Source organism: Pholcus phalangioides, unplaced genomic scaffold (genome assembly GCF_987345545.1).
Source record: "Pholcus phalangioides strain wild (caught in Gottingen) unplaced genomic scaffold, Ppha-v1.0 ptg000003l_1, whole genome shotgun sequence".
Classification (NCBI taxonomy): domain Eukaryota; kingdom Metazoa; phylum Arthropoda; class Arachnida; order Araneae; family Pholcidae; genus Pholcus; species Pholcus phalangioides.
Window position 1 is genome coordinate 13,673,402 of NW_028301596.1, and position 16,860 is coordinate 13,690,261.

General features: G+C 38.7%; 2 protein-coding genes across 2 annotated transcripts in view; one reads left to right on the plus strand and one right to left on the minus strand.

Moving 5' to 3' along the window:
• The window catches only part of LOC149088133 (uncharacterized), a 61,997-nt gene that overhangs the window by 21,879 nt on the left and 23,258 nt on the right, over nucleotides 1-16,860 (plus strand). The gene's annotated exons all lie outside the window — the stretch shown is intronic.
• Nucleotides 1-16,860, minus strand: part of LOC149088134 (cilia- and flagella-associated protein 161-like) — a 29,826-nt gene that overhangs the window by 1,792 nt on the left and 11,174 nt on the right. Inside the window, exons 2-7 of the mRNA XM_089244819.1 lie at nucleotides 7,987-8,112; nucleotides 7,803-7,892; nucleotides 6,666-6,883; nucleotides 3,509-3,590; nucleotides 2,199-2,357; nucleotides 1,305-1,378 (exon numbers count right to left, since the gene is read on the minus strand). Coding sequence (XP_089100945.1) covers nucleotides 1,305-1,378; nucleotides 2,199-2,357; nucleotides 3,509-3,590; nucleotides 6,666-6,883; nucleotides 7,803-7,892; nucleotides 7,987-8,088 — 725 coding nt within the window. The 5' untranslated portion in view covers nucleotides 8,089-8,112. The remainder of the gene's footprint in view (nucleotides 1-1,304; nucleotides 1,379-2,198; nucleotides 2,358-3,508; nucleotides 3,591-6,665; nucleotides 6,884-7,802; nucleotides 7,893-7,986; nucleotides 8,113-16,860) is intronic.

The following is a 16,860-nucleotide window of genomic DNA, read 5'->3' on the forward strand; positions in this document are numbered from 1 at the left end:
ACTGTAAAACATTCGGATCACAATTCATTTATTTTTTAATTCTTTGACAAGTAATTGAAATCCACAAATTCGAGAACAAATGGAGAAATACATAATTTTAAGGTGAAAGAAAAATTTATATAATTTATAAAAATGCGTTTGATTATTATCATTCATGACGGAACACACTAATTTATTTGAGTTGTCAAGGACGTCCAGAATCGATATCCAAAACCGGTTCCGTCCTTAAACACCCATTGGATTCGTAATAAGAGCTGCAATGTGTCATTATCATGTTTATATAATAAATGTTTTGTCAATGAAGGACCAACCGGTATATAATGTTTCTCTCTATCTTTTCTTGTTGCCATTTTCTTTTTTACGAAAATTGGATAAACGTTTCTCAAACACATGATAATAATGTGTCATCTCTCTTAGAAATTGATTGAAGCATTTTACTGATCTTGAATGAAAAAAAAAAATGAAATTTTAGAAAACAATTCTCAGCTAATTCGAAATTCTGAACGTTAAAATAATAAAAATGTATTAAATATAGCGTAGATACAGTCCGAACACGCCATGCAGCGTTATATTTCCATATATTTACGATAGACATTGACGAGACGATTATGTTGAAATTAGGACTCACAAGCAACCATAGAAAAAAAATTGTTTGGGGGCACCGGGGGGCATCCAAACACACTATTACTATTAAAATGTAATTTTCACTCTATCTCAAATACTATACAAATACAACGCCACAACAGGCAAATTGCCCAACGAGGTGGCTAACTTAAGAACATCATGGATCCCCGAGCCATTTTTTGGAGGCCCTACCTACTACTGCTACACCACACATGCACCCCCCCCCCCCCGCGGAACCCCCAACGAATCGGTACATGCGGGAATGTGCGTGTACGTGTAGTGAAACCTGACGTGAAGTTTTTTTTGTTTCTCTGTAATACTTGTTATGTGTAGTGCTGCCATCTGCCACCACTAGAGCCGAATCTAAAACAAAACCAATGCCAGATTCGGAATCAGCGCCTCAAAATCACTGAAATTTCTTCGCCAATGATTTACTGTATTTAATTATAACGCACAGCTTCAATGTGATTTTTTCGCTGCTTATGGTATTACCATTGAAATTTATTTTTCACTTTATCTCAATAATAAGAGCCAGTCTGATGAAATCAATTCCAGATTCGGAATCAGTGCCCCATAATCATCCTAAAATCGCTGAAATATCTTTCAGAACAAAATCAGTGTTGAGCATTGTTTATCTTACAAAGCAATGTTAATCAATTTCGGCTTACTTTCAAACTTACCTAACGATATGATCCGTTTCAACAGCGAGATTCCGATTCGTAAATGCATGGGTTATGTATAAGTCTGTATTAACCTGTTGTTGTTGTATAAAATAATGCAATTAATCTCAATACTGTGTTTCTGCTAAAAAGATATAAAGCACGAGTTCACAAGCTTTACCTACTAAACTGCACATACACCTCTTAAACATTCCTCTGAGGAACTTCAAACAAACTGGTGCAGTACAAACTTTACTGCTTGCGGGCTGTAATTGGAGATGAATTACTTCCTAATTCTTTAGTTCGAAAACTGACTTCAGCCGAGCACCACTGTTCGTCAACGGGGTTTGAGCCTGAATTCTCACGGTCAGAATCCAGAGCGAGGCTCACACTACCGCACAGCGGAAATTTATGAAAAAAAGCAGCTCCTTTTTATCTGAAACTACTACTTAAACGTACATGCACCTCGTACATTCCTCTACGGAATTTCTAATGAATCGGTACATGCCGGAATGTGTGTTATGAGTGTATCTGTGGCCGTAACGTATTTATGTTGTCGAGTTGTGCTTGTTTTGTGTTCATGCTGACATCTGGCTTCCATTCTCTGAAGTGAAGATGGAAATGCTTGAATTTTCATATTATGTCAGTATCGTGTTGTAGGTCTGCCTGCTCTCTGCGAAGAGACTTTTTTAAATGGGGGTGCTAACATTCGCGCCTTGTGAAGCGGGAAAACCGCAGAAAACCAATTTCAGCCGACCACCACTGTGCCGTCAACGGGATTCGAACCCGGATCCTCAGTACTAGAGTCCACACGACCGTCGAGCTGCTTTCATTCGAAACTAAAATTCATTATTTCTAAAACATTGCGACGACAAAAATAACGCATTGTAATTCCATTAAAGGTCGAACACCCACCGTGACAGGAGTTCCTTCCATTTCCATCCTGAACTGAGAATTCCTGAAGACGATTTTCCAGGCAGTGTGGGCTGAACATTCGTCAACGAGCTCGACCTCCTGATGTTTCGATCCCCTCGCGAACTTCAATGCGTTCTTCGTTTCCGATGATAGTTTCAGCTGAAAGAAGAAATATATAAATATAGTATCAAGAAACTAATTGAGACTCATAATTAGCGACGCGAAATAAATATAATAAAATAAATAATTAAAATAATGTTTTTATGTGAATTGAACTGATGTTCTTCAACCTTTTTCTATCTGCGAACGTTATAAGTGGGTGAAATTGAGAAAACCAATAATTAACAAATAGCGAATCATTAGTTGAGGGGAATTAATAATTCGTGGACTAGCAAAAATGAATAATTGCAAAGAATCGGCCAAAAATGAATAATTGCAAGAAATAATTTGCTGATCGAAAAACTGATTAAATGGGAGAAATGATTTGCGGAGCGGCGAAAAAGTAAATGGGAGTAATGATTTGTGTGGGTGGACGGACAAAATTTTGTTTTTTTTGATAGTTTATAGAAAGTACATCTCTTAATGTCATTTCAGTATAAAATATGGGTATATATGTAAATATGTACAGTACCTTCTTATCTACAAAGAGTTGATTCCTCATCGGTGCCATTTTCTGACAGCTACTGAAATTTTACGTTCCAGAGATTCATAAAATCGCACCAAATTAAGGGATTGGAAATGGAATTCAAGATAAAAACTATTCACAACTTCGCTGAGCATTCACAAATGACTGAAATCAATGCAAACTGCACATTTTAACCGGAATTAACCTTTTTAGCTAATTAAAATTTCACTCTAATTAAAAATTTGCTGTGCTGATGTTAAATTGATGCTAATTAAAAATATACTAACATCACCAATTTGCATTCGTATTTCCAAAAAAAAAAAAAATGCAATGTTTTTATGGGGGGTGAAACATTGAGGGTCAATTCCTTTTATAATTAATTTTTTCAGCCTTATTTCTTCCTACATGCCGTCCTAGTGTTTCTAGATGGAGCTTAGTCCTTTTAATGTCAATAAGACCTATTAATTATAATAATTATCTAAAGAAGTGCGAATCTCTCTCTATCAACCCTTTAAGCGGATTTTAGTTTTCCTGATCCGCATTATAACAGCCACATTGTAAATAAAAACGTGTTAGGAACCCGAGATATCTCGGGGTAACCGAAATAAAGCAGATCAAGTTTCACGAGATATCTCGGGATTGCCACTGTAAGGGTTAAGTAAGTACGGAATATTAGAATGCTTACGCTGCCGACAAAAGGGACCGTGTATATAGAGATGCTTTCCCCGTACATAATTGGAAAGTGATTGGAAACCCGACGGTCTTTTCTGTAAAGAAAACATAACACTATTTTTTAAAATGGAAGCGAAAAATGGCGCTTTATATGATTCGATACATCCAAATACAAAATACATCGATAAGTGACGAGTAATTTTTCTTTCACAAATTGCATTTCTATTATACAGGGTGTTGCCTCAAAGTGGCGCCAAACTCAGAGGGGTGATATTAGGCATCAAGACAAACAAAAATTGCCATAGAACATGGTATCCCAAACCACGTTTAGTCGGTGAAAATCGCAAAATTACTTACGAAGGGTGTGGCGTCGAGTGAAACAAAAAGGACAGTAATAATTAGAAAAAAAAACATTTATTTGACATCATGTGATATTGCAACACAGCCTGTGGTGTACAAAATAAAGTACAATAACAAGTACAAAAAAGTGAAAATAAATAAGTACAAAAGAGCCATTTACTTGACAACATGATTACAATAGCAGCAACAACCAGCACAGTTCAATGGAGAAATTCTCACAGGAGTTCGAAGTTGCGGTCGCGAAAGAAGGTCATTGCACAGCCAACAGCAGCGGAGTAACGATTGTAGGACGCGTTCAAAGATACCAGCATGTGTGCTAGTGATGTCCGCCGCAGTGACTATACGTCGTGACGTCCATTTTTGCGATTTTCACCGACTAAACGTGGCTTGCGATACCATGTTCTACGGCAATTTTTGTTCCTCTTGATGCCTATTATCACCCTTCAGAGTTTGTCACCACTTCAAGGCAACACCCTGTATACTTCATCACAAATATTTTTCGAAGGAATTTATTTAGAGCGGTGTTTTTTAAATTTAAACATGAGGTGTTTTTTTTTTGTACCCCCCCCCCCCCTCTCCCCCTCCCTCCTTCATAAGCGTGTCCGGAAAATTCACCGCAAGAAAAACTCACCGACGAACATGTGGAATGTTCGTTCTGAAAGGAAATTTGATCGCTGGGATAATTCATGGACTAAGAATTCACCGACAACAGTTCGACACGAGTTAGAGAGCAAATTAGTCAGTGAGTGAGCAAATGAGGGAATGAGCAATTAAGAGAGTGTATTAATGAGGGAATGAATGAACAATCAAGAAAATTAGCAAGTCAGTCACCAAGTGAGAAAAAGAGAGTGAATAGCAACTAAGTGTTGTGTGTTGTTGTGGATGAATTAGTGAGTGAGCAAGGAAATGATAGAATGAGCAAGTGAGTCAGTAGTGAGAATAAGTAATTAAGTAACCAGAGTGAATTAGTGAATGAGCGAGTGAGTGAGAGACTACAAAAAACCCATCCTGTAATCAAAACTAGCTCACTTTCGTTCACTTACATACTCACTACGCCACTTCTGTTACACACTCTCTCATTCAATCGAACTGTTGTCGGTGAATTTTCCGTAAATCCTTCATAAGTTATGTTGGTATCAGAACTACTATTCAGGGCCGTCTCAGCAAGGGCGGCTCCTACCCGTTTGTCTACAGGGGGACATCGCTAATAGAAGGGCGCCAAATCAGGGGTCAAAGAAAAAAAAATGATTGTAGGAAAAGTTGAAAAAAAAATGTTGTGTAAGGTTCAAACTATGAATTTATTTTGGATGGAATTATTTGCAAAAAAAAAACCAAATTTTTGACACATTTTATCGAACTACTTCACCAAACACCAACTCTGGACATACCGCTATATTGCAATTTACTGCCATTAGTGAGATGGGTTGGAAGTGAAGGCGCTGTCTAGCGGCGATCACCTCGAGTTCGTTAGGGGAAACCACCATGCCACTCGGGCACGCTTTTCATCGAACTGGAAACACAGTTGTGAGTTTTCGGGTGTGGTTTCACTGATGTGGGCTTATACGCCAGAGCGGTGCCGAAACGGATATTTCGTACGGGTATAGACATAAGATTAACGGTTATTATTATATCTATACGCACGGGTGAGAATTTTGTCTCGCGTCACGCCCTGCTTCTGAGAACTATCTTTAAACCCCGGGCAAGTGATGTGTTCAGAGATTCCTATCTTGCCTGAATCACCAGCAGTGTTACTATCAAATCATACCAGTTAATAACTGATAAATTAATTTAAATTTTCAGTTACAATACGTTTTTTTAATCTGCATGTGGATGCAGGCACCTCATTCTCTCGGATCGTTTCTCTTCCGGGGACCATTGGTGTTGGCCACAATACGGCCTTATCATCACTAAGGACTGGCATTTATGCCATTATTATTCCTTGGAAGGTCCAAACGAAATTATAATTCCATTTGGACCTTTGGATGAAGTATTAAATAGCAGTAGTGCAGAAACTTTTCAGTCCACAGGCCAGATGTGTGGTGTTTCTGGCAATCGCGGGCCAGAAAATGGAATATATAGGGCTACTATATGACCCGTATTTTACGGGACATTCCCGTAATTTTTACTGCCCTAACTTTTTTTTTTTATAAAATGCCCCTATTCTCAACAGGGCTTAGTTGAATTTTTGAAATTAAGAATATTTTCATGGCTTATAAACGATTGTCATATTATATTACAATTATGGCTATCATAATCAGTTATAGTCATATAAATATATATTTATCTCACATGTTTGTCAAACATATACGCTCTTTTGGTGTATTACATTTTGACTTTCAGTACCAAAAATTTTTCATGACTGCTGATTTTTCAGCAATTTCAGCGATAGGTGGCAACTTTACTTGCCTTTCACAATTAAGTTTTGGCTGTAATTGCCAACTTCACTTTCGGAAATTTTTGGCTGTGTACTTGGATTTTATTTGCACTTGGTTTTTCTTTTCTTTTGCTGCATTTGGACTTCCCTAGTATTTGACAATTTTTTCGGGTATAATTAACAACTTTACTTGCATTTGACAATTTTTTTGGCTGTAATTGGCAACTATACTTGCATCTGACAAATTTTTTATGAATTATTGAAGATTTATGTATATCCACATAGATCCCGTATTATCATGAAGGCAATACGGTCAGCATAGGTATTTATCATGTTATGAGTATTGATACTTTTTTAAAGGAAAACCCTTTACAGGCCACAGGTTGTGCACCCCCGGGGTTGAATTTAGGAAGGGGAATAAATCAAAATGACTTACCTGTGAACTATGAAAACACTCCGACCAACTGGTAGAGGCTTACTCGTGGCCCCAACGGCACACGGTGACTTGAATATCCCGTCATCCGGGTCGTATGACAATGGCAATGCCGGGATCGCCGAAAGGTAATAAGGTAACCCGAAATCACCACCAACGAACTTCAGCATGACGACGTCACCGTCGTGTAGGTATCCGTCTAGGTTCTGGGTCAGTTCTACCTGAGTGCATATAAGATATTATTCAAGTGGTGCTGCCTTCCATGCTTGAAAATGACAGAGGAAGACGCATCCTGAAAACACACAGGGCAGTTGCTTCAAATCAGTGTGATGGCCTTCATCTTTTCATTTGACTTCCAGCAGTCCTGACCTCTACCAACTGGGCTGTTGCTATGGTTTAAACTTGAGAATATGGGACCAGCCGAAAGCCCCCTGCCTAGTCAGAGGTGGATTTAATAGCTGGTGCCCAGCACCCGACTTCTGAAAAGCTCCGGAAAACCCCAATTTTACATTTTAATCTATAAAAAAAAAAGAGCCCAATATTTTCCTCTGCGCCGGATTCTCAATCAACTTTGATCCATCTCTTTGTCTAGTATGGACCAATGAAAGTGTCCATCAAGTTCATCGACGACCAATAGTTCTTTGGTTCCATGCAGCGGAAGCTTTTTCGGTGGAAACACTACTCAATTTAGGTTACAGTGACTTCAAGGATCGACAGAATCTGTGAGGGCTGGTAAGATCATTAACCCTCGGCATAGTAGGAATCACTAAATCCCCCCCCCCCCCGCCGTAAAATGAAATATATTTTTATATGAAACAGGTTTTATTCCGATTTTCAGCAGTTGCAAAATAGGGAGGTTGAGGGTGATTAGAAAATGTATTGAGTAAGAAATCAGCTTTACAAAATATTTAGGATAGACTTTGTTAAAATGGCCTAACTCGACTTTTAAGACGGCGAGTTATCTCGTCAATGCCGGTGAGAGAGAGCCAAAATTATTGATGGCTATGTATAAGCAGATGCTGTATCTATAGAGCGAAATATCAACATGTTTTCATTCACAAGTATTAATATAACAATAATTAGTAATTATTCATTCCTCAAGTATTAAAATCATTTACAGTATGATTACCATGCTCTTACCGGTCGCAGGGCAGTGTTAATGAGTGGCTTAATCTTCTGTAGACGGAGGTTGCCCTCTCTTTCCTTGAGTAGCAGTTTATATAGTTCTTCCTATTGGAATAGAAGAGGATACAATCTTGCTTCAGAAAACCATTACCACAGGAAAAGCAACCACGTGAAAGGAATGGAATCGCGAATTCCTTACCTCATCTTTGCACACGTCTTCACTCCAGTTCCCGATCCGAGTGAATGGAGTGTAAACATTGTTAATGCCTATATAGCGTTCTTTCCGGAACAAATCCTCCATATGTTACGTTACGTGTAGAAAAGCCTGTAAGAGTTCAAAAGTAGTACCTTGAAGTATCCGTCCAACATGTTGCATACAAAATGCAGTGTGAAATTCATACGTTGAAATTCAGTCGACTGATCAATCGTCATTAGAGCGATTTTACTGCTGAAGGAATTATGGAGCATGGGATCAGAAACTTGCCGGCTTCTGACCCAGGATCCCCCTTGGATCTGATAGCCATTTTGTATACATTTAATTTGTTCTTAATATTCAATGTTGATCTGCTTGCAAGTATGCGTTTCAAAGTATGTTTTGCTACGTCTGCTCTTTGTATTACATAATTTCGTTGTTGCACAAATGTCAATTATTATTCCCAAGTATTTAGTACTTATATAACAGGTTCAATGAATTTCCCCTCAACCACTATTCCAGCATCTGGGGGTAGATCTAGTTTTCCTGTGACCCACATAAATACTGTTTTGCCTGCATTAAAAGATTTTGTTTTAAAAGGCTGAAAATTTTGCTTTTGCGCGTTTTACTAATATTAATTTACAATATACAAATAACAACTATTGAGATTTCGAAGCGTACTTGATAATTTAACTAATATTATAATATTTGATGATTATATGCTTATTATTGCTCATAGTATTTATTGATATCACAACATATTGGTGTTTTTATTCGGTGAATTTTAAGCAGTATTTTTCAGTATTTTATGGCAGCAGAAGCTCCGATGTAATGATATTATTTATCATTTAAATATTCAAAATAGGAGAGAAAGCGTTGAAAAGTAGGGTTACCAGAAATTCCTAAACTTGTTCATGAGGACGCATAGTTACGCATCTTAAGCTTTCGCATATATTTACAACAGATGGCGCCACACACAATGAATCGAAATTTTATTGTTTTCCAATTAAAACATAATCATTTAATATGTACCCATTTTGTGTGATCGTGATTTTTCAACGGGGGAGGGTATTTATTGATTATCAGGCATTTGAATGTTGTTACACCCATTTGAATTCCACCACACGAATTGAAGAAGGAAGAGATTGCTTGATTCTTTAATAAATTAAGCCCGGGGCGGTCTTAACACATGGGCCCGCCAGGCACGACTCGGGGGTAGTGGCCATTTCGGGTGCATAGGAGCACTCCACAGTAATGGGATCAGGTGTTATGACAAATAGCAGGTGCTGCTTGGGAAAATGCCTAATTTTTTCAAGCGGAAATTCTAACAATTGACGAAGGCTACATAATTTTAGGGCCTTCCGAATAGGACTGTGCCCCGTGCGCCCCCCATAGTCACACACTATCTAGGTGACCCTTTTTGGTCACTGACTGTCTTAGTCCTTATCTCTCTTTAGGTCGCTCTTTTGGTCGTTCACCTGCTTGCGAATTCTTTTGTTCACTCACATGCTTGCAAACTCTTTAGATTCAATCGTTTGGTCACTCACTGACCTACTACTCACTTTGTAGTCAGAGGCGGATTGATGGTTTTATCACCTTTCGGCTATGCAAATTTTGCCGTCCTTCTCCCATTCTACTAATTTTCTTGACCTCAAATTTGCCGCCCCCCCCTCCGAACGATATCCCACGAAGCATCCTTCCCCCACCGCTTCTAGTCACGAAAACTCTTTCTTACACATTTCACACAGAAATTATGCAAATTATAATCAAGATAATAGATTTCTTTCTCCCTATTCAATTCGAATTGAAAGTGATTCCTTACCTCAGAAGGATTCGCCAATACGTATCCCCCTTAAAACATGAGATATCGGATTGGATTTCGAAGTGCTTCGGTCAGTATTGCATGGCGTGACATTAGTTGTATTTTTATTCAGACAGAGACAGATAAGTCCATCTCCTGGCAACGGTGTGTGTTGCAAACAAAATTTTTATTGAAGAATCCCTGGATACTTTTGATGAGAGAGAAATAGGCACTTCGGGGGGCAAAACAAAAAAACGTGTAAATATAAAGTATTCCTAGGACTCACGGAAATATCCGGTCCTTGAAAAATAAAAATATTTTCTGCACTTTTTTCCATGTATAGAGGGATTCAGGGATTAGTACTTCAAGAGAAAGGTAAGCTCATGAGAATTTCAATGTTCCATATAATTTTGGGTTACTTATCATTTGGTTTTCGGTAAACACTGTTCGTGTTTATAGTGAGAGATTTTGTGTAATATTTAACCAAGTCGGATGCCGATAATATCGTCATATATAGCCTATAGTTCTTGTATCCTTTAAGGTAATGGTTTTCAAACTTTGTCACCTGCGGTGCCAATTAATGGTTCACCCCTCCCCCTCGGAAATAAATCCCCCTTGATAAATTAATGGTTCATCTGCGGCTTCCCAAAATAGTTTGGTGGATGTTTTTTTACATAAAAGAACGACTTCAAAGCGTAAATAGGCACATAAATCAATACATCCGGTTCGTCGCGAAGCTTCTGACAAAGGTAGGCAACGCTTCTAGGAGCCGTGCCACACACTTTGAGAAATACTGCTGTAAGGTTTTTGAGACCCAGGTATATGCGCTGGAAGCAAAGGGTTCCTCCTCCCCCGTAAAACGCCAAGGAGGTCAAAAATTGAAGGGAAAAAAATTTGAAAAAATAGAGGAAAAATTCATGTTTTTCATCTCCACTCAACGCATCAAGATACCATGTGTATTTATTCGGTAAGAAGAGTTGTGTGTCTGGGGTGTATTGGATAAGACGCTTGCCCAGAGTGCAAGAGAACCCGGGGTCGATTTGCGGTGGTGACAAATAACTTTTTTTTTCTGAAGTTCATCTCGGCACCAATATCCAGAAAGTCTCTTTTTTTATGGATTATGAAAATATTCTAAGAAAACATTTTTTTGAAAAATATGCTGTTTTGATCGATTTTTTTAAATTTCAAATGCATTTTTGCTATTTTTGTGCCCAATTTCGGTATGGGCAAGTGAGGCCTTTGCCTAGGGCCCCCATGTTTATGCAGGAAGCTAATGTTATTATTTTTAGAGTACCAAAATTTCAACAATTTATGTGTGTTCACTGACTAACGTCTTCAACCTAATCCCATGATAAGGGGGAGGGGGACAATTCCCCCCCGATGTCCAAGTCGGACTCTGTTAGTAGCTCGAAATTTCTCGAAATTGAAGTAATATCCTGTGACCCCCCATTTCCCTACTTTCCAATTCACCCTCCAAAAGGTAGGCCCTGCGTACGTCCCTGCATACAGTAACTGAGGGCAGGGCCGTAACTATAGGCAGGTGCAACAGGTGCACCCGCACAGGGCCTAATTGAGGGGGAACCCAGAATGGGCCAGAAAGGGGCCTAAATTCAAATTCTTGCACAGCGCACAGGAGTAGCTAACCACGGTCCTGACTGAGGGCCTTCACATTTTTGAGCAAGCACTTTTCTGGGTGACTCACCCGGCCAGTACTTATTTCTCCCCCCCCCCACAATTTCTACTCAGTAGAAATCCTACTCCTAATCTTCTCAGTAAATAGTTCCCAAGTATTTGATTAACTACTGATATTTCATTGAAGTAAGTTAATAAATAGTTAACGCCGACTGGCAGTCCAGTGGTTAAGGAACTAGCTTCTGACTGTGCACGTCTTGGTTCAAATCCCGGGTCGGGCATGGATGTCTACTAACACTAATAAATTCCGTGGACAGATCGTAACTCTCTTGGGAATACGTGCTGATCACGTTATTATTATTATTATTAAGCACTGTGGTACTGTATTTACTATAGTAAGTTAAATAGTTAAGTACTATGCCAATTATGGTGAAAATTGCTGAAAAAAAAATTCCCGATATGGATGGGAAATGAAAAAGTATTCCAAATTGTGGTGTTAAAATGTCTTTCCCGGAAAAAGAACCGTTGAAAATTACAATTATGTGACACGAATACTTATACAGGGTGGATACTATCGACAGCCCAATACTTAGACACGTGATTCCTTGTGAAAAACTAATACGGAAAAGTGTTTTTCATTTTTAGGATTGGACGAATATTAAGGGAGTTATAACGTTTTGAAATTTTGTGACACGTAATTTTTCTAACAGTCAGTCACGTGCCAAACACCCAACGAAAAAAAAAATTCCCCTATGCAGCGGGTTGCCGCTAATCGAAAATGAACTGAAATATTCAACCCCCGTTAGAAGCCAAGATCAGTCATTTTCCTTCACGATTGGCGCTTTTTCCTTTTCGTGTAGAGCAGTGTTTTTCAACCTGGGGCCATATGGGCCCCCCTTGCGGTCCTGGGATATTCTAAGGGGGCCACGAGTGAAAATCAGATGAAAGGGGGAGTCATGACAAGTGGTGAAGGGGGCCCGCAGAGAGATATGAAGAAATTATAACAATTATAAATTATATACAAATTTTCAAGTGAAATATGTTGGGGGAAAAATTGTGACTAAACTTTCAGAATCCAGCAAAGCTGTCCATGAAGCAGGAGCCATCTAAACCTATGTGGGCATGGCTTGGGATGCTCATGGAGGCCCTTCATGGTCACATATGATACAATAATTTTTGGGTGTAAATATGTAAGCGGTTTCGATTACGTAAAGGGGGGTGCCCCAGAATATAATTTTGCCCGGGGAATCATTATAGTGATGCAGGCCATGCATAGAACACCCAAAAGAAGGAAGTTCACTGAACTTCAGCCCACGGTAAGGTGCAGACCCATAATGATGTGTCGGTAGAGGCGATTTAGTGTGTAGGTTTGTTGGATCGTCCAGCATTTCGCACATATAGTCCTCCTACAACGAGAACAGATTTGGCTACGGCACGTCATGTCACGTCAAACGATTCTATTTCATCCTAGAAGGACATGCCAATCGTGAAAGCTCAGTCACTGATGAACTTTTCTCGATGTGCGATCGTTTTACCAAAAAAAAATTGAATAAAATCATCCGACGTGACGTGACATGACGCAGCAAAAATTCATCTCGTGGTCGGAGGACTATACCTATCATTCCCATATAATTTGTCCCTTAAGAAAGGTGGCAATCTCCCCTTCCCCCACTTAAATTGATCTTATCATTTCCAAATTTAGTTTGGACTAAACTAAATTCACAGTAAGCATAAAGTGTTTTGTTCCTTCATGAGGTGGGGGGGCCCTAGGTAAGACGAGGGGGGGGGGGGCACGAGAAGAAAATGTGGTTGAGAACCACTGGTGTAGAGTGATGTTATATCATTAAGTGTTACCTTCGCTCCACCATATTGACAAATTTATCACCAGATTTGTAAAGTGTTAGCCAAAAGAGATCTATGGGAAAAATTGTTTTTCCAAAATCCACACTTTTTTGCCAAAATGTGGTAATTTTTTTCCTTTCATTGTCAAATCAATTTTTCTGAGGGAAAGGGCAAGGAAAGCAAACTGGTTCGCACAGCTTTAGCTCTCTTGATTATTCTTAGGGTTATAGCATTGCTCTCAGCTAAAATAATGACGAGTTTTACGTTCGGTGGATTTGGCAGGATTCAAAAGGGACGACATCAAATTTTAGTGTTATAATTCGTAATTATTGGTCCAATTAAAAAAACTGAAACACTTTTCCATATTAGTTTTTCACAAGGAATCCCGTACATAATTATTGGGCGGTAGATAGCATACACCCTGTCATAATCACCATAATGTGATCAATAAGCTCTGAAAGTCCTCTCATACATGATTGTATATATAGTTATGATACTACGAATTCAATTAAATTTCATTGAAAATATGGGGAGGAGGGAAAGGTTACGACGGGAAAATATGAGTCACTCTAATTATGATGGAACTCCGAACCAGAAGAATACGTGGAAGGGGAAGGACATACAAAGCTTGTCCCCACCCGTGTGTAGTTCTGCGTAAAATCACAGGCGATGAAAATTTAAAAATATTTCTGTAAAAAAATTAAGATATCGAAAAAGAAAATACATTTATACGCTATTTTTAATTATGAGTTTCTCTGTAATTTGAATGTTTTTTGAAGATTTAGAAATTTTCTGGAAAATATTTTTCTTTTGCTTCCACCACACACACACAAAGGTTGACCCTACGTATTCCCCTGCTCCAAACATCACTTGAAGCTTAATTTTAACTGTTTCCATTTTAAATTCGGTCATGGTTGGATCAGTGAATAAACACGTGTAATATTCCGTGTGTTCGGTCTTGTCCGTTCACGAATTCCGAAGGACTGAAACTTTGGAATAATCTCTCACGAGAGACCGTAAATCCATCAGTGAATGGAGAAATACAGTAAACATAATACAAAAAAAAAAAAGAAAAAAAAAGACCATGAAATGATATTGTGTGTGTGTGTATAATAATACAATCTCTATATAGTTATGGGCGACATCATGCAATGACTTCACGGACAACACGAAATCAATGTGTTTCAGTGGGTCATTTCTGTTTTTCAAAAATTTCGAGCTTAGCAACAAGAGGAAGGAATACAAGTGGAAAATGATATCGAAATTTTTTTGTGTATGTGGTGTGTCCACATTATGCTTCAAAACATGCATGAATATCATGATGATATTAACATACACTGACCTGTACTTCGGCGAAAAAAGTATCTCGGCGTGTGTATTCGAGCTTAATTAGGAGAAGATTCTTCGATTAACAAGAACTATATCGCCGCCAGAACTGATACGACACCGGGGATTAAATAAATATCACTTCCTCCTGAGCCTTATTTAACTTTGAACGAGATCAAAGAGTAAATAATCGGAAACTCGTTTTCAAGTGACAACGACTTGTATTCTAAAACCGTGACTGTAACTTTAATAACTGGAGGCATCAGAGGATGGTAATTCGCTATCTTTAGCCCAGGTGAGTCAAGTTCGATATCGGACATCGAAATTTTGCCATTTAGTCAATTTCAATTCAAAATTGAATATCAGTTATGACTCCTGAATCAGAGCGATTTCATTTATAAAGGTCGGTAATATGAAATGTATATGTACTATATAGGGTATCTATATAATAATATGTTCTGAAATGCATGTATAGGGTGCATAGCTAACAGCTGGCACCACAGTTTATTGGCGAACCGTTAATCCCAGACGCGCAATTAGGAAAAGTACCCAAATAACGTGTAGACGTCACGTAAGTCACTAATATCACAAGGGGTTGTATAGTTATTAAAATAAAATAAAAACAACTTTTTATACGGACACGCTGTGCTCAAATAAATCAGTTAGAAAGTTGCTACCCTGTCTCTCCAGAGGCCAATAAAAGCAATTCTACACTTCCAAGTGCAATATGCGCTGAGATATTTGAATTCAGAAATGGAGAAAAATTGAGGGAGGGAACAACGTAAACTAATGGAAAATGCTTCCCCCCTCTTTCATGCTATCCCCCCATTTTTCCCATTTTTTTGAATTCAAATATTTCAGCGCACATTGCACTTAGAAATGTGGGATTTGTTTTGTTCGTCTCAGGAAATACAGGGTAACAACTTTCTCATTGAGTTTTTGGGCACGGAAGTATGCTTCTAGGATCAACGGTTCATCAGTAAACCACGGTGCCAGCTGTTAGCTATGCACACTGTATAAGGTACGTGTATAGGGTATCTATAACAATATTTTCTGAGCTGTCTACAGACTTGATTATCCATCAGGAAAAAAATGGAACTTCTGTAAGGATGTGAGGGTAATTTTTGAAACCCGTTTGAAGACCGTTTGAAGAGTTTCACCAGCAAAAAGCATGTTCTAGTAAAAACTCAGCTTTATATTATTTATTAAAGGAATGAGAATGTAAATATGCTTCTCTGTTGGTGATGTTTAGACCAGGGCCGGAACTGGAGGAGAGGGTCAAAAGGAGCAACTGCTTCGGGCGGTAAAATTTAGGGTGGGGGGAATGGTGGCAAATGTTAGGTGAAAACAAAAACCACCTTCAAAAAATCAACGAATGTTAGGGTGTTGGGGGTGGCAAAATCGTGTTTACCCCCACCACCACAAAAACCCTAGTTACAGCCCTGGTTCAGACGCCCTGTCATGAAGTTTGAACGCTTCGGTTCCATGTTTGCTGAAGATTAGCAAGCGCACTACAATTTACATAGAAAATACCCTTGCATAGTTTCCTCCACATAATAGATTGCTACTGTATCTATTGAATATTTGTGATACAATTTGATTCCATTTAAGATTCAATTGATTCGCACTTTATAATATTACTTAAATTGTGATGCGAATTAGCAATTGTGGTCAATAAGTCAGTGGTTTTCAACCTGTGATGTACTTACCTCTGTGGGTATGTATCGGGCCATTTTTTTTGGGGGGGGGGGGAAGGGGCTACGCGGGAAATAAGCCTTGACGTGTTGGGAGAAAAACGAGTGAAGCAATTAAAAAACGTCCGAACATCAGTTATGGCACAATATAAAAGGATGGCAGCTTGCTTAGTACGCATTTCTGGGAATAATCAAGCTCAGTGCACATTTCTCTAGGAGAATGCGAACTTAGTACCCGTTTCTAGGAGTACGCAAGCTTAGTAAGCATTTTTGAGGGTACGCAAGCTTAGTAAGCATTTTTGAGAGTACGCAAGCTCAGTGCAAATCTTTGGGAGTAAGCACATCTACCACAAGATTTTACTGGGTAAGCTTCTCAGTCATCTCTGGGGCTACGCACGCATAGAGAGGTAGAGATATACCGTACATACACAAGCCTTCTACTAGAGATAATCAAGCTTTCTATGAATTTGTTTTTCAAATTTTCTGCACATTTCTGAGGATAAGCAAACTTTCTATGAATTTTTAAAGATAATTATCTACTACGCCTTTCTGGGAATAAGCATATCTTCTACATCTTTCTGGGAA